General features: G+C 37.6%; 1 protein-coding gene across 24 annotated transcripts in view; it reads right to left on the bottom strand.

The window, feature by feature from the left end:
* Window positions 1-23,212, bottom strand: part of SETD5 (SET domain containing 5) — an 85,093-nt gene that overhangs the window by 31,660 nt on the left and 30,221 nt on the right. For 3 of the 24 annotated variants that reach the window (XM_045579124.1, XM_045579125.1, XM_045579130.1), the window contains 18 exons: window positions 19,958-20,144; window positions 18,959-19,183; window positions 15,434-15,626; window positions 15,052-15,157; window positions 14,517-14,725; window positions 14,120-14,178; window positions 13,475-13,653; window positions 13,247-13,390; window positions 12,523-12,561; window positions 9,250-9,492; window positions 7,373-7,521; window positions 6,879-6,996; window positions 6,090-6,199; window positions 4,625-4,877; window positions 3,975-4,058; window positions 3,066-3,323; window positions 1,164-1,484; window positions 527-769 (listed from right to left, as the gene is read on the bottom strand). In XM_045579124.1, the coding sequence (XP_045435080.1) occupies window positions 527-769; window positions 1,164-1,484; window positions 3,066-3,323; window positions 3,975-4,058; window positions 4,625-4,877; window positions 6,090-6,199; window positions 6,879-6,996; window positions 7,373-7,521; window positions 9,250-9,492; window positions 12,523-12,561; window positions 13,247-13,390; window positions 13,475-13,653; window positions 14,120-14,178; window positions 14,517-14,725; window positions 15,052-15,157; window positions 15,434-15,525 (2,607 nt within the window). In that variant the 5' untranslated portion in view covers window positions 15,526-15,626; window positions 18,959-19,183; window positions 19,958-20,144. Of the gene's footprint in view, window positions 1-526; window positions 770-1,163; window positions 1,485-3,065; window positions 3,324-3,974; window positions 4,059-4,624; window positions 4,878-6,089; window positions 6,200-6,878; window positions 6,997-7,372; window positions 7,522-9,249; window positions 9,493-12,522; window positions 12,562-13,246; window positions 13,391-13,474; window positions 13,654-14,119; window positions 14,179-14,371; window positions 14,413-14,516; window positions 14,726-14,820; window positions 14,958-15,051; window positions 15,158-15,433; window positions 15,627-18,958; window positions 19,184-19,957; window positions 20,145-23,212 lie in introns of those variants that run through there. The other 21 variants (XM_036430990.2, XM_036430997.2, XM_045579128.1 and 18 more) reach the window with 18 other exon arrangements.

Below are 23,212 nucleotides of genomic sequence, written 5' to 3'. Positions count from 1 at the left end.
TAGAATGAATTTATAGTAGGTTCCATATTCACTAGGGAATAACAATCCAACTTGTCATTTGATCAAGGAACAGCAATTATGCCAGTTGTAATAGGACATTTCCTTTAATTCAAATGATAATAGTGACTGAATTAATTTAAAACACAATTTGATCGTTTTTTTACTTGTGCAAAAGTACTTTAGAGTACCGGGGGCCCAATCTCACTCAAAATCACAAATGGACATTTTAACCAATACCACAAGAGCACACATAGAACCTTCCTCCCTTCCCAGACATCAAATGCTGTGCACTCTCAAGTCAGTAACCACAAGGGCTCTCTGAAAAGACAATAGTAAATACTCACAAACTGAGCACCAAAAACACAGTATACATCCGACCTTAGTCCCACTGACTTTTGATGCATCAGTATTCAAAGTTGAACAAATAACTCATAATAAACTCACATGGGAAGAGTGGCTATCTGGAGAATGTGTTAGATATGTTAGGAATGCAAGCAACCTAGGTTAAAAATAAACATTGACATACCTTTTTACAGGAGCTGAACGTGCCATCAAGCAGAAGGGGTCTTCGACGCCTCTCAGGGATAAAGGGTGAGCCAAAGCGAATGTAGTGTTTAGGGGTGGTGCAAATTAACGGGGAATGGATAAGACCAGGTAACATGTTCAAGGTCGTTGCCAGTACAGTTGGGTCCGTGGTGATACGTAAAGGGCACTCAACAGGGCATTCTTGCTTCTCAGCTTTGTCATTCAACCATTCTGTAACTAGATACTAAAGCAAAAAGAGATCATTAGATGAAAAGAGGCAGCAGTGTTAGATGATAGATAAATCTCATCTAGAAATTAGACACAGGTAAATACAACAGCTACAGAGAATGAATTGGGCATTCAAAATGCAAGGATGTCTCCTTCACCCTCTCTGTGACCACAAAGGGAGGAATAATAATTCTAGATATCAGCATTTACCTCTGCCTAAAAATTATGGGACAAAAGAACTGTAGTAGGATGGCTTTAGCCCTCTGTGGCAAAATATCATATTTAAAACTGTCAATTTAATGATATTTAGAGTATTTCCCGCCTTCCCCCCGGGGGAATTACAGGCCCTCTCACTTTACTAAGCACAGCCCTTGTCAGACTAGACTTATGAAGATGTTTTCATGACTGACCTTTTTGGTTTTGGGGTATTTAGACGCTGCACGATTGACATGGGATCCAGTTACTGATGCCATAATTGGGTCAGATCCTGTTAATTGCCTGTTTTCTCCTGAACTGTCTATACTTCCAGCTTCAGTAGGAGTTACGGAACTGTTATTTCCTCCTTCTTCCAAGGCAGCTTGTGACAACTCTGCCTGCTGTGCAATGGCCTGCTTCTGACGCTTTAGTCTTTGGGCTGAACTGGTCCGGTACCGAGAAATTCGACTCTTCGGTCGAGGCCTAGAAGGCTTTGCTGGAGGTGGTTTGGGGACTGGCTTTTCTACAGCAACATCCTGTAACAACAGCAGAGTAAATGCTTACCAGAAATTTCTTATCAGCAAAGATTCCATCTAGCCCCCTATTCCCTTTAAGCTTTCTGAATGTTTACTGGTGAAAAAAACAAGCATTTAGAAATACTAATTTCAAAAGTAATTCTTATAAAATTTAAATAGTAAAATTAGCTAAATAGGCTGTATTAGTTATTACTTTTTAAAAATATATATATTTTATTGATTTTTTACAGAGAGGAAGAGAGTTAGAAACATCAATGCGAGAGAATCATCGATCAGCTGCCTCTTGCACACTCCCTACTGGGGATGTGCCCGCAACCAAGGTACATGCCCTTGACCGGTATCGAACCTGGGACATTTCAGTCTGCAGGCCAACGCTCTATCCATTGAGCCAAACCAGTTTCGGCTGTATTGTGTTTTCTTTTTAAATATATTTTATTGATTTTTTACAGAGAGGAAGGGAGAGGAGAGAGCTAGAGAGAGCTAGAAACATTGATGGAAGAGAGACATCGACCAGCTGCCTCTTGCACACCCCACACCAGGGATGTGCCCGCAACCAATGTACATGCCCTCGACCGGAATCGAACCTGGGACCTTCCAGTCCGCAGACAGACGCTCTATCCACTGAGCCAAACCGGTTTTGGCTGTATTGGTTATATTTTATTATTTTTTGCTTCTTATATTTATAAAATACCGTGTTTCCCCGAAAATAAAACATTCTCCGAAAATAAGACCTACTTACAGGTTTCCTTCTGAGTGAAATATAAGGCCCCCCCCTAGGCTCTGTTTCAGAATGCTATTGCTAAACATGAGAGATTTGGTCCACTGATTCTGAAAGAAATGGAGTCACAAGAAATTCACCAGGAAATTCAGGAATTGGATTGTTATGATGATGTTCCAGAAGATGATGACATGATTGTCACTGAATAAATGAGTAAATTCTTGATACTGTAGGATTCACAGTTCAAATACCGTACTACCGTACCGTATACAGGTAATAAATTTCCTTTATTTTCATTTAACAATAAATGTGTACCGTATTCTTCTTCATGGAAAAATAAAACATCCCCTGAAAATAAGACCTAGCGCATCTTTGGGAGCAAAAAATAAGACACTGTGTTATTTTCGGGGAAACAGGGTAGGTCAAAAGTCAGCTGAAGCCACCTAATTTTAGAGATCTTAGCAAGGAAGACAATTCTCTCCTTTGTTTCTTTCCCAGACACTGAGATTTTAGTTTAAGGGTTAGAATTTAGGGCTTGGGTAGGGAAGGAAAGCATGAGTTTACCCTGAGAATACTATGAAAGGGCAGCTGCATAACTGTGCAGAAGGGCCAAAAGAGAAACCAAATGATTTTTATGAACTCATCACCAGAAGTTTATCTGGCAGAAACAATATGACATTTCATTCTAAAGTGTCTGGTCATTCCAATTCTGCCTCCCTGTATCCCATAGCTAATGAAAATGGCCTTATTTAAAGCAATATGAAATAAAGCTGAAAAGTCAAATTTTACCCATTTCCAAAACCCAGGTAACTGACATTAGCAAAAGCAATGATGTTGAAGGCTGGAATCTTTTCTTCTCTTACCCCAGCTTGGGAAGACCTCCGGGTGTTCACCCCAATACTCTGTGGGGTGCTTGGGATAGCCACGTTTGAAGCAGAGTTGCTAACTTCAGATTCAGGAGTTTCAGTTTTTGTTTCTTCCCCTACAGGTGTCTCTGAGGCACTGGTTGTAACCTCTATGTCAGAATTGCTTTGTTCTAAGGACTGATCCCTTCGCTTTTTTCTTTTCTCCAAGTTTTCAAAAGCATGCATGATGGCTTCAACCTTCCTATCTTCCCGGGTCTAGAAAAAAAAGAAAAGGAAAAAAAAGCATTAGCATAGAAGGAAGTTGCAACCATGAGGGGGAAACAGCTTTTCAGAAATATTATTTATGAAAATTTATAGACATTAACAAAACTACCAGTACATACATCTTATAAGAACAAGGCCAGCTATCCCAAAACTTTAAAATAAAAGAAAAATAGCCATCAAAACCAATTACTTCTCTGCATTTTCAGAGTTCAAAATAACCAAGTTTATTTTCTTGAACTTCTTTTGAGGGACAGAAATAAACATGATGGTTTCAGCAAAAAGTAAGAGTTTTAAATCACTATGACTGATAGGGATTTTTAAATGTCAAAACTTACAAACTTAGGAAAATTCCTGTAAGTCAGAGCAAGTAGACCCAACAGACATATTCTGTTGTGACCAGACAATTTTTTGGAAATGAGATTGTTAGTAAGAAGCTTCTAAAGACCATCATCGACAATAGGTACTAGACAACTACTACATTAATGAAATTGACTTTATGGAAAAAAAAAAATCCCAATTATAATGTACAGATGATGGTATAGTATGTTATCAAAGAAATGAGATGATCCAAACTCAGAAGAGAAGGGTTTCATATACTACAGGTAGTAGGAGTCTAACAAAAGGATGTTATAAGGTACCCACCCTCCTGCTATGAGCTGGGTTCTCCTGGTCATCTGTAACCTCTTCTTTCTCTTCTTCTGCCTTTTCTTCTGGATTGTCTATTTCCTTTAAGATAAAGGCAATATTTAGCTGTACTCTTAAGCTTTGGACAAAAATCAACCCTCCTCCCAGTAGCTTAAAACTCTCTAGAAACAATTTCTAGTGCTTGATAGTGTTACTCATGTGGGGCCACATGGTAAAAAACAGACAAGCCTCATTCTCTGACTAAAACCTGGAAAGTAGCAAAAAGGATATTCTTGACATTGTTTAAAAAAAGAGGGAGGCCCTAGTCAGTGTGGCTTAGTTTGTTGGGCATTGTCCCGTGCACCAAAAAGTTGCCAGTTCAATTCCTAGTCAGGGAACAGACCTAGGTTTTGGGCTTAATCCTGGTAGGGGGTGTGCAGGAGGCAGCCAATAAATATTTCCTTCTCACATCAATGTTTCCCTCAAAATCAGTAAGAATATTTTTTTAAAAAAGAGAATGAATGGAACAAATGAACACACACCCACCTTGATAGGAAGGGCATTAAGTGTTACTATAGATCCCTACATAAAACATGTGTCAACCTGGGATCTTCTTCGTTTGGAGATGATCAATACCATAGCAACACCCTCTGGCCAAGTAACATTACCTCATGGTCACTGGATACAGTCACTTTCTCAGGAGGAACTTGTTCTGCTTGTGGGTTGGTATCCTCCTCTACAGCCTCATTCTGCTGCTCCATCTCTAGCTCTTTCCGCCGTGCTTTTCTCCGTCTTGTCTCTGCTCCAATGATGGGTAGGCTTGGGGGAGGTGGGAGTGGCAGTTCTGCAGCATTGGGATTCCTTTTCTGTATAGGGCAATTCCGGTTCCCCTTGTGACATGCACAGTCCACTTTATAATTACTGCTCCAAGGAAACAAATAAAAGTGCCTGTCTCAGTAACCTTGAAAATCAGTTATATTACCCATTCATCCTCTTGAAATATTACTTACGTAATTTCTTCTGGTATTATGTATGGTTAAGTTAAACAGAGACGTTAGAGAGTCCTTTGAATACTTTCTGTGTGTCTACAGAACCCCAACTCTTCCCACTGGCATATGGTCAATGGAAAGAAAAGAAAGCCCCCACTAAAATCAATTCTCCCAAATGTCTTTATACTATTGAGCGAGCAATGAATCAGTGAAAAATTCTAAATGGCTATACTTATCTTTTGTCTACATTACCACTAACTTTTTTACTCACTAATTCCCTACTTATTATTAATTTTTCTTAAATATTTTTATTGATTTCAAAGAGGAAAGGAAAGGAAAGGAAAGGAAAGGAAAGGAAAGGAAAGGAAAGGAGAGAGAGAGAGAGAGAGAGAGAGAGAGAGAGAGAGAGAGAGAGAGAGAGAGAGACATACATCAATGATGAGAGAGAATCATGGTTGTCTCCAGTATACCCCACACTGGGGATCAAGCCCACAACCCTGGTATGTGCCTTTGACTGGAATCAAACCCGGGACCATTCAGTCCTCAGGCCGATGTTATATCCACTGAGGCAAAATGGCTAGGGCCCTACTTATTATTAATACCATTTCTTCTTATACATGTGCCAAACATCATTTATCTTTAATCTTATATGCCTAAAAGAACCATGGAAGAAAAATCATTCATTTTATAAAACCCATCACATATTCATCTGTGATTTGCCATCTGTTTTTCTGTATTGTTATATATTACTAGATTACATGATTTGAGTGGATGGGTGAACCTTTAAATTCTCATTCTATATGACCCCGGCACAACTGCTGTGTGCATAGAACTGATGCTGTCACAATTTCTAGGAATGGCATACATACCCATTTTTTGCTATTCTTGCTATAAAAGTGTAAACTAAAATACATTTGGTTAGCAGACTATTGAGCAGTATAATACTAGGTATTTATGTCTCATAAAACAAACAAAACAAAAAATGTCCCAAATCTTTTTCCCTCCACAATTTCTAAGCAGAAAATGTAATACTCATGAAAAGATTAGTTAAAAAAGAGAAAAAATGTTTAGGAATAAAAGTAGACCTAATAGGCTTAATAAGTAAGATTAGGATTCATATTAGGAAAGGTTTTAGAGGTCTTACCAGTTACTGTACTCATAATCAAATGCTATGGTGACTTCAGCATCCTTGGTGATAGCAGACACGGCATAGATACACAGGTGAATCATCCCATCTGCAATCATGTGTCGCACCTGTGTGAATAGCACTTATGATTGATTTATCATAAAGACCAAAAATTCTCCAAAAGAAAAACACGTTTTATACAAATAATTTCTCCCAACTTATAGAGTTATAATAGTCTTAACTCTATCATTTCATTTGGGACTATTATATAGTAACTGTTTGAAAATGTATACTCAATAAACTTCGAGATGTTAGAAATCAAGGTAAGACCACTATTTTATATATTAAAGCTGTTTTCAGAGAATTAAAATTCCTTAGCCTGTAAGAAAACTCCTGTGGAGTTTCTTGCTTTGATATGGTTGCACTGATTAATCAATTCTAAAAATGTCTCTAATCTCTTTTATAGCACTATTAACCATACAGCTTAATTTGGAACCAATGACATCTCCTACTATATGGCAACTTCTTTACTATAAACTCTTTGACTTCTTATCCAGTCTATCTCTTTCTCTTTAACAAATGCTTTTCCCCACTTCTTCTCTGAAAGTACGGTAATTCATTCCTTGCCCCCATCCTTTTAGAATAAAAGCATCATTACTTTTGTTTTTTGTCTCTCTTTTACAATTAAAGATCATAACCATTGTTTACAGACCTTAAATTGGGAGAAGTTTTCAGATTGTTTCTTCAGTAGACTTACTCTATTCTTTGGTGATTCCATTCAAAGAGAAGTTGCTACAGAAATCTTACCTCTGCATTTGGTGTACATGATCTTCTGATGAACCGAGCATCATTACCGAAAGTACGTGCATCCACACACATCTCTACACCATTGAATTTTGAGTAGAAGAGCACAAAGGGGTATGGTCTAGGGATATAATTTAAAAATTCCTGTAATTCTCAACACAAATAAAAAGGCCACCCAGTGACTTCAAATATAAAGCACATGCTGACAGAAGCAGTAGTCTTTTGCAATGCCTAAATTTGGAAAATATCACATGCTTGTCTGCTTTTGATTAAATACGCACAAAGCAAGGAATGCTTGACCTGGAGTCATTACCACTTTATACATTAAATAATTTGCAGACTTATTCACACTTCTCTAGCAATGGCAGACATGGATGAGATTATTTAAGCTGTAATCTTTTTCCCAAGAGTGTCCTATCAACCAGAATGGTTTTTATAGTGATATGGCTCAACCAGGCCCACTTTAGCCCTCACTGCTCACAAGATAATATTCTTACTTTTTGAAGAAATGCCCATTGACCTCAAATTGCTGTCGTAACATGACTTTCCCTCGATACTCTATTATAAGAGTGTCCAAAGCCAAATCTCGTGCAGCCCTCAGGATCTTCCGGTGCTTTTGAACACGAGTGACTCTTCCCAACTGTAGCTGAATAAAACCAGAGCATTAACATTAGACTGCAGGAACATCTATATAATAAAAGCCCAAGCAACAGTTATGGCAGAATGACCAGTTACTATGATGTGCACTGACCACCAGGGGAAAGACACTCAACGAAGGAGCTGACCCTTGGTGGTCAGTGCGTTCCCACAGGGGGAATGCTGCTCAGCCAGGAGCCAGGCTCACAGCTGGTGAGTGCGGTGGTGGTGGCGGGAGCCTCTCCACTTGCATGGCTGCACTAAGGAATGGCAAGCAGGGAGGTGGTAAGGAGCAAGGGATCCCGTACTACAAGAGGGCACAGATTGGGCTGAGGAATCCCCCCACCCCCCCACCCCAGAACTCAAATTTCGTGCACTGGGCCTCCAGTGTGGACAATAATATTTCCTAACTGAGGAAATACTATTTAGCTCAATGATCAGAATTTTTCCCCTATATATTTTTATTGGTTTTTAGAGAAGGGAGAGGAAGAGAGAGAAACATCAATAATGAGAGAGACCTGAACAGGGGATTAAGCCTGCAACCTGGGCATGTGCCCTTGACTGGAATTGAACCCAGAACCCTTCAGTCTGCAGGCTGATGTTCTATCCACTGAGCCAAACCAGCTAGAAATTTTTGAGTTCATGAAAGGTATTTCTAGGAAACGAACCTGCCACATTACCTCACACCTTCACAGCTTAATTCAGGCCCAATGACATCAAGAAAAGATACAAGTCTGGCCAGAGGGGCTAAGTGGTTGAGCATTGATCTATGAACCAGGAGGTCACGGTTTGATTCCCCGTCAGGGCACGTGTTCTGGGTTCTTCTCTGGTAGGGAGCTTGTAGGGAAGTAGCCAGTTAATGATTCTATCTCACCACTGATCTTTCTTTCTCTGTCTCTCCCTTCCTCTCTGAAATCAGTGAAATATTTTTTAAAATCCAAGAAAAATGCATAATTAAGATTTCAGTGGTCTATATCTAATATAAGAATGGAGAGGGGGGAGGAAGAGAGCTTAGCTTTCTAATAAGCTTAATACTTTCTACTAAGGCTGTATAAAATTTCCTATCTTAATATATATTTTAAATTAATAAAGATAGTCTAAAAATAAGTAACTGAATAGTGTCCAGTTACTATAACTCCCCCCACCACTACTGACTGTTTAAAAACATATTTTTTATTGATTTCAAAGAGGGAGAGGGAGAGAGAGATTGAAACATCAATGATGAGAGAGAATCACTGATTGGCTGCCTCCTGCATGCCTCATACCGGGAACAGAACCTACAACTTGGGCATGTGCCCTGACCAGGAATTGAACCATGACCCCCTGGCTCATAGGTGGACAAGCAACCACTGAGCCATGCCCACCGGGCTCATTTTTAGAGAGAGTGGAAGGGAGAGAGGAGGAGACAAGAGAGAGGAATATCAATGTGAGACACACATTGATTGGGTGCCTCCTACATGTGCCCCGACTGGTGCCAGGGATCCAGCCTGTAGCTGAGGTGTGTGCCCTTGCCAAAAATCAAACATGCGACCATTTGGTTGGCGGGTCGACACTCTTAACCACTGAAAAAATCAGCTAGGGCAAGTATAACCTGCTTTTGGTTAAAGATGCTCAGTATCTAGCTATTTTGTTATTCTAAGTCCTTGTAAATTTGAAAGATTTGGTAATTCCAATATAAACCCTCTTCCTGAGTTCTTAAAAATCAACTACTTTGAGCCATCAATCCTTTTATCCTTACCTGCATTTGGGAACCAATAACTGTATTATTGCAGGCCAATTCAGTCTTATTGATAGTGTCTAAAATAGCAGGTTTGCCCACAAATTCCTTGCTAGAATGTAGATGTTGTTCAAGGGCATTCTGTACATCTGCACTGTACTGATTAGTGAAAGCTTCTTCATACTCATCAGTCCATAGTCTTATCCGATTTTCCCATCCCTCAGTTGTATTCTCATCTAAATTCTGTGCTTCAGAAGGAGAATTCTGTAAAGAACAAAGTAGGTAGGTTAGCAGAGTCCATGAATAAAAATTGGAGAGGGGGAAAGAGGCTGAGTCTCAGAAAATTTGTTTTTAACTGGCAGTTGGTGTGGAATAAAAGAGTAATGCCTGGGAGTCAGGGGATTTGGCTTCTAGAATGGTTTCATTACCAATGAGCAGCGAAGCCTTAAACATCTTAAAAAAGCTTAATTTACTCATTTCTAAAGTGAGAAATTACTCTGGATCACAGTTCTATCCCATCACTGTGGTTTTATGATCATTTTTAAGTAATAAAAATCAAGTTAAGAAGAAAATTTTCATGAAAATGAACAAGAGACCTCTCAAATATCGTATCACTTAAATTTCAGAATTTCTTGGACATCTCCATTAGTGTGCCAGCCCAAACTGATAGTATTTCACTTCTCTCTAGGAGAACGTTTTTGTTGTATGACTTATATTCATTATACAATTATTACATGTTCACTTGAAATATACATGTGACCCAAATAAATAAATAACCCTTCATCTCATTTCCCATAAAAAAAGCTATCATTCTGGAGTGTATCTTTCTAACACTCTATTTTCAACAGTTTCAATAGCCACACTGAAGAGCTAAGGTGAGAAGAAGAGGTGGGTAGGCAGAGTTTGGAAAATGCTGAGAGGTACTTTACTATACTTCTCCAGGGAAAACCATTGCCCTCTATGGTGACAGAACTAAGAAAATATTGTTATATTACATAAACATTATCCTAAACAGAGTTTTTTGTGTGCTTAAGCTACAGAGACCGAGTTTAAGTCTGACACATACTCTCCTCTCTGGAGCTCAAGACTTAAGGTGCCATCAGAAAACAAAACAAACAACTGTGATAATGACATATTAGTGATGATTAGAAGGAAAAGACAGTATAGTAACAAAGCTACTCATAAATAATGTCTACACTAAAACTTGCAAAAACAGGCATAAGAAAATTAAATATACTTTCTATGAATAATATAGAAAACATTTATACCTACTGTAACAATTGCTTTTTTTCATATTTGTGTCACTTATTTTAATTGACTGTCATCTACCATTCTTTCCCCATGAAAGGAAAAGGAAAATATCAATACGATTGTTTTTTTACATTTCATGCTAGAGTCCAAGAGATGGAACAACAAACAAAGGATCTAAGAAACATCTAAGACCAATACACTGAGAACAGAATATTATCTGCTTGAGATGTCAGTAACAGCTGAGGAAAAGAAAAAGAAAGAAAAAAAAAAAAGTGCAAAACCTAAGACTTAAGGGTGCTTGCTTATAAGACTGAGGATTATGGATGCCCAAACAGTATTCTCAAGTTTATGCAACCAGTAGAGATCACTAAACTTTTGACTTATTAAACTCGATGTATATGGGAAGCCTTTGCCACAGTATCATATGTATTTTATTAATACAACTCTGTCTAATCTGCTGTCCCATTCTTTTGGGTATTGAACATCCTATCTCAGTAGGTTGAGAACAGTGGTTCTCAACCAGAGGTAATTTGCCCATAAGGAGACATTTGATAATATTTGAAGTCATTTTTTATTATCACACCTGTGTAGATGTGATAAGATGCCAAAGATGTTGTTAAATAGCCTACAATGCAAAAAACAGCTCCCTTCAACAGCCTAAGAATTTCTAGGTTCAAAATGTCAGTAGTGTCAAAGTTGAGAAATTTTGAGTAGTCTCCAAGTAGGGAAGTGCCTGACTTTGGGATTAAAAATCCAAATGATAGCTTCTTCCTATTCTTACAGCTATCACCCAGATCTTTGGTGAAGTTCTTACTAATAATGAATTCTGAGTACAAAATTTGCAACTCAACTTAAAATTCTGGTATGAGAATTAAAATAAACTAACTAGTATTTTTTTATTGACTAAATTTTATTAAGTTTATGGGACTATGTGTCAACATGTTGAAATAACAAGCAATATTTGGGGTTTATGTGTACTTTTCTGGAGAGTTGGTCAACAGCTTTCAAAACATTTCAAATTTCTAAAGACAAATTATAGTAGCTGATAAAATAGAAAAGGGCTTAACAGCTAGGATAAGCCTTTGTCTGTTCTATAATTCTATTTAAAGGCTCTCTGAAAGCAAAGGGGACAAAAATAAAGGGGCAGTTAAAGCAAACTTGGCCCCTTGAAGGAGATAATTAAGTTGTGTTCTAAGGTATCTCAAGACTCTGATGCTCTTGGGCTCTAAGTCTTCTGCCCATCTCTTCACACACACACATATATATCTTAATAAAGCTTATCTTCACTAAAATATTTTAATGTTTTCCCCATATAATTGTCAACAGGAAAGATTCTGCTTTTTTATCACTTACATATTTAGGGATATGAATACTTATAGGGAAATACCAGATAGTACAATCAAATCTCGTCTGGGCAAATTCTGTTTTTGTCACACAGTACCTAAAGTCCATTGCATATAATTTCTATATTCTCTGTTATCCAAAATCATGCCTCATAAGCTCTTTTATTTGATAACCGAAGAAAAGAAACACATCAGCCCATCAGAATCTTCTATATCAAATAAATATGCCAAAAGAAAACAGTTCAAATGTAAGTAATTCCAATAAGAGTAGATCCTATCAATAAACACCACTTTCCTACTGATGAAAACTATCCTTCCAACTAAAGCCCATATGGTCCTAGGGTCGTCGGTACACAAGAGATCTTATTTTACCAGAAAAACCTCAGTCCTGAGGTTGAGGCCAAACACAATAACAGAACATATCCGCTCTATTTTATTTGGCAAAATGCCACTTATCCCTAGAAAAGCAGCTAATGAAAAACCAACAAATGAAAGCTCATTACAGAAAGAGAAAATATTTCAGAAAATGGCCAAGAAAATCTACTTTAGAGAAATGCTCTATGAAAACCAATGGTAACAATTACAAACTAACAAAAAGTAGAATCCAAGATTCTAAGACCATCAATGTCAGGAAAGAAGCTAACCAAAATGCAAGATCACAGTGAAGTAAAACACAGCATCAGGGAAGAATACCCCTTACCTTCATCCGCAAGGACTTCCGGGATCCCTCTCGAAATGCCTATCCCAAAGAGGAAAACAAGTAGAACAAAACAAAACTTGGTACCAAGAATGACAGTTATACCTATCTGAGACTAAAACTAAGGCCAGAACTAGTGTTCTAGCCTGTCCCCTTTTCCTAGGTAACAAATATAATTGAATCCCCACACTATTATCAAGAATAGGGGGAGGTCAAGGAGAATGAACCCTGTGGCTAACTCCAGGACTTCCCTCTGTGAAACTAGGTAATTAACAGGGAAGAGCATGCATCACTTAAATCCTATAAACACACCTGACACTAAAAGAAAAAGTAAATTAAAACATTAAGTAAGGTGGCAGATTTACCAGTTTTGAAATTAAGAAGGAAACAAAGACCAATCCCCTTAGCAAGGGATGGGCAAGTCACCTAGGAGCAACAAAGTTGCCATGATGGGGAAGAAAGAACACAAAACAGAAGAGGTTTCTCCTAGAATATAGGAAAGTGACCACAACACTGAGGAAGCCTAGACCATTCAAGAGACATTTCCTAATTTTTTGAAACAAGGAAATAAATCAATCCAATGACATGAAGTAGGCATGTACCAGGACAAGAATTTCAGACTACTTTGAGCTGAGGAGGCAGGGAGATACTGTAAGGATAGTGGAAGCCTAGACTGGAGGCTGTAACACATATGGGCTTGCTACCGGTTGGGGGTAGGATTTCATACCTGGGATGGGGCTTGGAGAAGAAACTTTGTGCCAGTTGTGATGGTATGGAGTGGCAGAAGAGAGGTTGGTCTACATGTTGACAACAGATTAGCCGATTTTTGCAAGTAGAGCAAAAGTGGCCCTTCAAACATCTGGATCAAATTCTTAAAAGAATTTTGGTGCATTCTTGGTCCAAAATTTGAGCTATTTCAGACATACTTCTATTTAGGATACTTTACCCTCCATACCTTGGTTTTCTTTGTCTTTGGTGCTGCACGACCCTTTTCTGGACTCTTTTTCCGCTTCTTGGGTTTGGTTCTTCTAACAGTTAAGGTGATGCTTGTAGGTGTGTGCTGTGTTGCTGTATACAACACAGTGGAAGGAGAAAGCTCCTCATCCCAGCTTTCTGTTGCACTGCTGTCCCCACCTGAAGAAAAAAAAAAAAAGGTTATTTCATAGTTCACTTAAAAAGCATATTAAAGCAGCTTATTCTGTTAGATTTATTCCATAATCCAGTAAGTCATTACTTCTACTACTAAATCTATCTGTAGAACAACATAAATACCTACCTTCCATTTGAAAATAGTAAGCAAATAAACTGTTCTATATTGTATGTATTTCTCCCCTTATAATCAGTCCCAAAGCTCCATTGTTTTAGTAGGTAACATAGAAAAAGGATCTGATTTTCTGTGCTCACAAGAAATATTTTGATTGCTACAGGGCAAAATGTCATTTATGTACATTAAGAATTACATAGTGGTCTTCAGAGGACTTCTCTCTCTTTCCGTGAAATGAGTTAGGGAACATGGGAACTTACAGAAGGGGTTTAGACAAATATTTAAAATATAAAATATTTTATATCAAAATATGGGCATAACCCATCTTCCACTCACCTGATATGTTGTCCTGCTTCCGCCGATGAAGTCTAATAACCTTCCCCCTGCTCATTCCCCTAAAGATGGAAAATAAACTTAAAGTAGTCCTTCCAACAGCATGCAGCACGTCATTACACATATGGGAGATGTGTCTCTGTATACACTACCCCCTTCCTCCCACCTACCAAAAGTTTCCAGGACATTAAATTTCATATCAAATTCAATAGCTTTAACATCAATCTCTCATTCCTTGTTGTCAGCAATTCTCACCTAGTGCAGAGAATTCGAGCCAAGGAGCACTAAGGAATCATCTACATTAACAAACACAAGAAAGAATACTTTGAGCTTTTCCCTACTAATAAGAAACCCTAATCCCAGCAACCCAGGCTTGAATTCAGATGGGACATGATCTTACCTGCACTTGTCACAGTTGAGAAGGAAGCCATCCTGAGAAAGACCACAAGGACACCAGGTAGGAACAGTCTCTCCTTCAGAGTTCGGGCTGTCTCCACAGCGTTCCTCTACGGGCGACGGCAGGCCATTCAGGTCAGAACGAGGGATGATCGTCTGGACAGGGGGAGAAGCAGGAGGTGTCGGAGGAGGAGGGGCTCCGTAATTATGATCCTGAAAATAAGATTTTTTAAATCAACAGTGTCCAAACACTGGCCCCTCTCTCCCCTAAAGTATGGTACATATGGAAAGAAAGAAGAAAGTAGTACCCTTCGTTTTTTGGCTTCAACCAGGAAAGTGATAAAACAAAATGCCAAGGTCAACTGGGACATAAAAACAAGAACAATGATGCAGGGCTAGACGTCCGCTGGAGGCAGGGAAGTGCAAAAGGGGCAACTTCGTCATGCTGCATATAAACATTGCAAGAAAGTCACAATGTATAAGAATGGATTATACTCCAGGAAGATCACTGCTTTGGAGAGAAACAAATGCATACTCACAGCATAAGGCAGTCCTCGACACCCATGCCTCTGAGTGGTCCCATAATTATGAGTGGAATACACGCTCTTCTCATTAACTGCTGGACTAGCCTCCACAGATTCAGGGCTGCACAAAGGCGAAAAGCAATGCATGATAGCATAACACCTAATCTTCCCTTAAACTCAAACTTAACTTCCCATTCAACCCCTCCTCTTTCCACAACCACCAGCTACTAGAATAAAGAACTCAGTGAAATAATCTGATTAACACAACTAAGCCTATAAATAACACTACGAGTGTTATTAAATGTGGATTTGTGTGCAACATGAAGCCAGTACAGGCAGATGTCTTAAGGCAGGCACCTGGGATACAAGGTGTCCCTAATGACAAACACAAACGTACCAGCTGAGCAGGGAGTTTCCCCTAGAGAAGCCACTCTGGGCTGCTTTAGACTCAGAACTATTCTTCTTAATTGGATCTCTTAATACTTCCATGAAACCTCACATGACATTTGCAGTGAGTGAGATGATGAAAGTGCCTTCTGCACTGCCCCAGGGACCAGGCCCTCTTCCATTCACTACCAAGACTGGATACCCTGAAGAAAGTACAGGTAAAAACAATGGCATCTTATATTTATACCTCTCATCTTGATGAACCCCCAAACACCTTTCAAATATTAGATTAATAACTTCTCATCCACCAATGACATGCAAGCATATCAAGGACACAATTATCTTACAGCTGCATGATAAATAGAACTTCAAAATAATCAAAACTCTACTGAGATGTTTTGTTAGTCTAATGACAACAGCAAGAGTGACTACCAATTTGAATTTCCCATTATTTTCTAGGTACTGTATATATTTATATTAATTCATTACTCTACAACTACTAAACATGGTAAATAGAACCCCTTATTTATAGAAGGGTAAACAGGTATGAGTTTACACAGAGCCAGGATTCAAGACAATGTCCGACTCCAAAGCTTGTGGTCATTCTACTCTGCCTAACTGGTTTATAAACCAGGATAACATTCTACCTTTAAAGAAAATTATATGAAATCTTAATCAGGCTTAGTGAAAGCGTGATTCAGTATCTTTTAGTACCCCTCCTTGAGTGGAAAATAAACAGTTCAATTTATTAATATAAAAGAATTATAAATGTGTTCAAATTTAGAAATTCAATGTAATCCTTTACTTGGTAATAAAAAGGCATAGGTGGTAAAGGATAAAATGTGAGTATTAGGGGAAAAAAGAACTTTAGTAGTTAGGTTTGGCAGAATTTTGAAAGATAATTAATGCAATTGTATGACTTTGCAGAACTGAATAACAGATTACCTGTCATTTAAATTAACCAGAACAGAGACTCACACAAATTTGAAACTCCAAGGACACCATGTATAACTCAGCCTTAGAGATCAAAGCGTTTTTTTTAGGGAATCAAATAGTGCATACTATTTGCCGCAAGTAATATGTTTATTTCAATATATTAAAAATACACAATATATAGTACTTGGCAGGAATAAAATGTGAGGTTCAATGTGGCACAATGTCAGCTGAGAAGTGAGGGATAAAAGAAAATTCTGACATATGTATCCAACTCACCCAATCATATGCTCCAAAACTGTGAGAAGGGATCTTATTAATAACAGCAAAGGTAATTTCTAGGTAAAGAAGAACTTTAGACATAGGAAAGTATTCTCTGTTAGTGAAGTGCATGCATTTTATTACTTTAAAAGAGTGTCTGCAAGATGGGAACTGGGAGGGAATAAATCAAGAATGCACGTCAGTATACTCTTGAAAAAGATGATCTGAATATGGCTCTTTGGGAGGCAATCAGCTCTGAATATTAGGAAACAGGTGGGGTTTCCTAAATGAAACCAAAGATAGGCAAGCATTAATAAAATGAAGGTAGAATTTAGTTTCTATGATGGAAAGTCAAGAGAAAGAAATTTTATACAACGTTGTTAATTTACTTATAAACAAGTATTCCAAAGAGCTGTACATATTTACATAAGAGATTTTGTACCATTGAACACATGGGGTGAAACATGACAGCTATTTATTAGGAATGACCTGTGTAGTTTTGTTTTTTTTTGGTAGGTGGGGGGTGGGGTGGGGTGGGGGTAGGAAGAAGGAAAGTGACATGAAATAAAAGATGGCCATGGAGATGTAACTATGTTGGTTGTACCTTACCCATCTCCAAACTGGGTAAATATGAACATATGCAATTCATGTGCAAGTCTAGGGAATAAAAATAAAATGTATGTTTTGGAGGTTAAAAGGCCACCCCATTACACAATACTTTCTCGTCAAGCACAGCATTTAATATATTGCTATGCATGCCAAATACTAAAATTTAAGCCCATATCTTTTGATGAGGAAACTTTCTAATTCCCATACTGGTTAGTGATTCAATACAGTTACATGTTGACAGGTAAATATAGGGTATTTCTTAGGATATTCCTTGACATATATATCAGATTTTATCTATAATTTAAATGGATTATAACTTATAGTGTTAGGACTGCATCTCTTTATTAGCCAAACATTTAATGCAAAGGTAACTATAGCCTTTCGCCCCTTATGTTTGAAATGACAGTTGGGCACATATACAGAACCCATGCTTACACTAGATACACTCTATCACCTGTGTTCTAAGTACAATATACAATCTGCTGCTATAATGCTACCTCTTGGGAAATGTCTGAAGTTCATTTATGGCAAGACTGTACATTCAGAAAAATCTTTTCTTCATTTGTTCTATCTAGATTTCCCCCCCTACAAATATATGAAACATGGATAATGCATAATGTTGCTTTCAGCATTAAAAAAAGCATGAGGTAAAATCTAGGTCTTTTTCTTGGTTGAGTATTTTGCCCTTCATACCAGATTTAATCTTCATACCAGTGCCTAGATTAGTGGAATATGCATGACAGTAAAATATGCATGATGAAGCATTAAAATAGGCATAATTTAATAGAATGGCATATAAGCAATTTGTTGACATTCTCTTGCTTTGTCGAAATATCAAACAAATAATTGTGTAATTAGTTATGATCGCACTATCAAAAATCTGACTGGAGATTGTGAATGAAATGTCTCAGAAAACAGAAACATTGTAGGCAAATTTTTTATGCCATAAGTATTTTTTCTTTCTGCAATTACTTCTGGACTCCCTAGCAACATTTATGGGCAGTCATCTGTGCACTCTGGGAAAAACACCAGTTTTAAGAATAACTGTTTTTGTTATTTTTCTTATTCACTTATCCCAAACTCATTGATTTAATCTTTTTTATTAATATTTCTCACAAATGTTAATGCTGTCTAGCTATATAGTTTGCTAGTCAATCCATATAACAGGCTAATGGCTAATTTTATAAAAATGTATTAATATTATGTAGCCAATAACTAATACAGGAATATTTTTAATTATCTTACTTGGGAAATAGTTATAAAATTGGAAACCCTGGCTATTGGCATAACGAAATCTCTTTGGCATGCAAAAATAAATAAATAAATAAATAAATAAGGGGGGCGGGGAGAGGAGGGAAAGCCCTGGAAGAAAAACTATCCACCCTTCTCTATCTCCCACCCGCCATCTTTCATTTTATACGGGAATAAGGCCAAACTGTGTTAAATTCTAGACTGCCCCAGAATATAGTAATACATTGCTGCTTAGAGTAACTTCATTTTAAGTCTTCCTCTTTAAGGAAGTCATTAAGCAGTTAAGTTATCCTAAGTGGCTTTATGAAGAAATATACATGCTCTTTACTAATATTCTCATTGTTAAGGAAGAAAACTACTAGGAATCAGGGATGCAGTTGAACCCATAGTTCTAGTACAGTTGCTTTTCTTGGCTGAAGGGGAGAGTCCCCGGGGACTGTGAAAATGGCAAGAGAAACAGGGGAATTAGAGCAACACCCACCTCACTCTAGAAGTGGCTGTGGGATCAAGAGTCTGAACTGGACCTGAACATATTCAAAACACCAGGATTTTTCCAGCCCAGACCCTAATCCCTGGTACTGCCTGGAATAGACTTGGCTTCTGGGGGTGTGCTGCCCCCTAGGCCCCTTGGGTCTCTTTCGCTGGACTTTCACATCCTTGTGTAGTGCCACTTCGTCTTGAAAGGTAGGGGGCTTCCACTTCCTTTCTGTAAGCAAGGAAGATTGGGTACAAGGGAGGTAAAAGGACAAGAGGGGGAATCTGTGAGCAGGGGGAATCTCGGACACTTAAAAGAGAAGGGATACAAAAGGCTAAAATCTTTTAAACTGAGAATAATATATAAAGTTTTATAACGAAGGCCTACCTTCATTACCATTTGGCATTTAAATTCTTCAAGAATTGAGAGTCTATTTTAGGGATTGGACTTTTCGACAAACTCTGAATTCCTAAAGCTGCTCTTAGCTGAAAAAAAAGTTTGGTACCACTGATTTTGAAGGTCCTCTTTCTAGGCAATGAGTATTATAAAAAAACAGATGATACTAACTTTCCATGTTTTCTGCCCCATATAAGGTATAAGTAACCTGCCCATATAAAGTTTTAGCCCCTTTACTCTAGAATAATGAGAAGTACATAGGAAGAGGCCTTCAAGGAAAATCAGTTGGAGAGAACTCCTCTTTATCTCCATCCATCAATTCTACAGAAGCAGGCAGTGACACCTACTTTCTTTCAATCTTTCCCACCCATCAAAACAAATAAAAATGTAGTTACTACTTTGCAAATTTCATCCCATTTAATAATTTACTTAGAAACCTTCCTCCCCAATTTTTTCCCTCCCACATTCAGTTTCTACAGGAGAAAGGGTCTCATGTCATTTACAGTGGGCGAGGCTTGGATTTAAAAAATACTACATATTTATTAGATGCCCATAAGTTGTCTCCACACAAATTGGTAATTCATCTACTAGTTAGGAAGTAGCACTTACTCTGATCCAGCAGCCATATCTGAGTAGGATGTATCTGGTGTGGTGACTCCCAGAGGGATTGCAATGCTCATGACGTCCAACACAGCAGAAAGTGGAAATCACGGGGTCCAATTAATGGAGACTGGCCACTCTGAGAGTGGGGGTGAGCTGTACAGCCTCAACCAACATGTTATGGACATGAGGAATCCTGCCATAGCAAAGGAAAATATCTAGTAACCAGATAGTTTTTTTATATTTATCCTAAATGCTACTAAATATTTTTCCACTTTTTGAATAAGTCCTTTAAAGGGATAAATATAAAGTAAGTATAGCAAGGGACCTACACATTGTCCCATGTTTACTATGCATTTCATGAATGTAGTAGTAAAAGTTATGCTTTCTTTTCATTTCTATTTTATTTTTCCACCCATTTTAAAGATATAGGTTGGTTAATGGAAATGTCAGTCTAATTTTTTGACAATTTAAAATCTTTATTTAAATCCTGCTCCCTCTGCCCCACCACAAATAAGTGCAGTTTTTCCAGCAGCCAATGTTATTTCTTTCAAATTAATATGATAAGTGATCAATTTGTTTCTGACTAGACAAAGCTGTTTCTTACTGCCTTCTTTTGTCATAGAACACACTTTACTTCAAAAAAAAATATTTTCACTTATTTCATAGAAGGAGAGGAGAAGAGAGAGAAACATCAATTATGAAAGAGAATCATTAATTGGCTGCCATCTTGCACATCCCACACTAGGGATTGAGCCTACCACACAGGCATGTGCCCCAACTAGAAACTGAACCATGACCTCCTGGTTCACAGGTCAACCCTCAATCTGAGTCATGCTAGTCAGGTTTCTTTTCCTTTTTAAAACCATTTTTATTTTTAGTGTAATTTTGGGAGAAGATGTAGTTTATCTTAACTATTTGTGAGGTAAATTTTCCATTGCAAAGTATGAATAAAAACATAGACCACAAAGAATACAGCTTCATGATAAAGATCAGAAACTTTTGTATGGAAAAGCAGTGATGATACTTAAGAGTTGGTGACCATAACCAGTGGAATTTGAGAACAGAAAGACTCACAAACTACTTAAGTGTAAAAATGCAAAAGTAGATTAAAGTATTTGGAGGTATGGCGCAAATGGAAAAAAGGTTCCTTTGTGTGATTTTACATGAATGGTTTTATACTGGAAACACACACACACACACACACCACACCACACCACACCACAAAAAACCCTCCCAAAACATTAAATACAACAAAAAATTAAAAGGATGAAATACAAGCATTTTATGTGGGAAGTCATGTTAAAAGACCCAGATTGATAAAGATTTCTGCAAAATGAAGACTGTAAAGAGTCATGATTGATATACTGATTAATGGTAAATGAAGATGGTAGAAAATTCAAATGATTATTTATACTTAAAAATATGGCATGAAAAATATTTAATATTTTAAATGGTAGACAATCTGAGATGCTTCAATCTTATTTTGATATATGAAGCAAATTAATATGGGTAAAAAAAAAACCCAGTTGCAAGCCGGGACCGGTTTGGCTCATTGGATAGAGCGTCGGCTTGGGGAATGAAGGGTCCCAGGTTCGATTCCGGTCAAGGGCATTTTCCATTGTTGCAGGCATATCCCCGGTAGGGGATGTGCGAGAGGCAGCTGATCGATGACTCTCTCTCATCGATGTTTCTAACTCTCTATCTCTCTCCCTTTCTCTCTGTATAAAAATCAATAAAATATATTTTAAAAAAAACAACCCAGTTGCAAACAGTGAATCAAGCCAAGATTTTTAAGAACGCATAAATTGCATTTCTCTTTTATGTCATTTTAGAATGCTCAATTGAACAGTCCTCTCTGGCACCTACACTTTGCAAGAGCTTGACCTCTCTAATGGATCTAGGACTCTCCAAATATGGATGTGGTAATAGATCTGGTTCTATTCAACAGAAGGTGACATAATGCTAAGATTCGGGACTAAAATGAAAGGGCAAAATCTTCGTATCTATTGCTTCTTCACAGCTCATAAAAGTGACTAATATAGCCTTTTGCCTTTGAGCCTGTCTTACACATGTTTCCTTTCCCCAACAATATAATATATACAGAGATTTAAGCAGTACGGTCTTAAGAGTCTCTGGAAAATTGAAATAAAAGTCTACAATGATAGGAGAACACATCAAATAATCCCAAAGGGTATAACATTAAATACTGAGAATTGTTGGTTCAACTTTCACTAATTTTATATTTATATAATTATAATAAATAAAAAGTATAATTTGAATTAAAAATACAATAAAATAGCCCCCAAACTGCCTGGCTCGATAATAAAAAATAGAGCCTGATAATAACCATACCTTCCTTGACAAATACAGAAATCTGAATTATGTATTATATTTTCAGTAAAGAACAACAACAAAGTTACTCAGCACCATCAAAAATCCTCTATCACAGCCACTATTATATGCCCATAAACAAAGTAGGTTTTTAGATAAAAACAACTTAGCTCTAGCCTGTTTGGCTCAATGGTTGGAGCATTGGCCTGTGGACTGATGGGTCTTGGATTTGATTCCAGTCAAGGGCAAATACCTTGGTTACAGGCTTGATCCCCAGTCCTGGTCAGGGCCCAAGGGGGAGGCAACCAACCGATGTGTATGTATGTGTTTCTGTGTCTCTCTCTCACCCTGTCTCTCCCCCACCCTTCCATTCTGTCTTAAAATCAGGAGAAAAATATACTTGGATGAGGATTAACAACAACAACAAACCCTCAACTTTATAAAATCTACATTTACAGTTGTTATTTTTCTGAGAATAATTTTTAAAATATATACTAAAAGGAAAAGATGGAAAAATTACTTCAGGTATCTCCCTAATAAATGAATGATTAAACATTCCTTAATGAAATCCCACCCCAGCTAATTTTGATAGTTGAGAAATAACTTTAAGAAACATTGTTAGCCAAAATAGGTTTGGCGTCCGCCTGCAGACTGAAAGGTCCCAGGTTCGATTCCAGTCAAGGGCATGTACCTTGGTTGCAGGCACATCCCCAGTAGGAGGTGTGCAGGAGGTAACTGATCTATGATTCTCTCTTATCGATGTTTCTAACTCTCTATCCTTCTCTCTTTCTCTCTGTAAAAAATCAATAAAATATATTAGAAAAAAAAAGAAACATTGTTAACTATGAATTTATCTTTTCATAAATTGACTATTCTTATCTCTATATATGATTTTCCTTCTGTCTAGTTTTATATGACTCTTCCAATCTT

The sequence above is a fragment of the Pipistrellus kuhlii genome, unplaced genomic scaffold (assembly GCF_014108245.1).
Source record: "Pipistrellus kuhlii isolate mPipKuh1 unplaced genomic scaffold, mPipKuh1.p scaffold_m20_p_11, whole genome shotgun sequence".
In the NCBI taxonomy this organism is placed as follows: domain Eukaryota; kingdom Metazoa; phylum Chordata; class Mammalia; order Chiroptera; family Vespertilionidae; genus Pipistrellus; species Pipistrellus kuhlii.
Note: the sequence above shows the minus strand (reverse complement) of the source record. Positions and strands in the feature narration are given on the sequence as shown.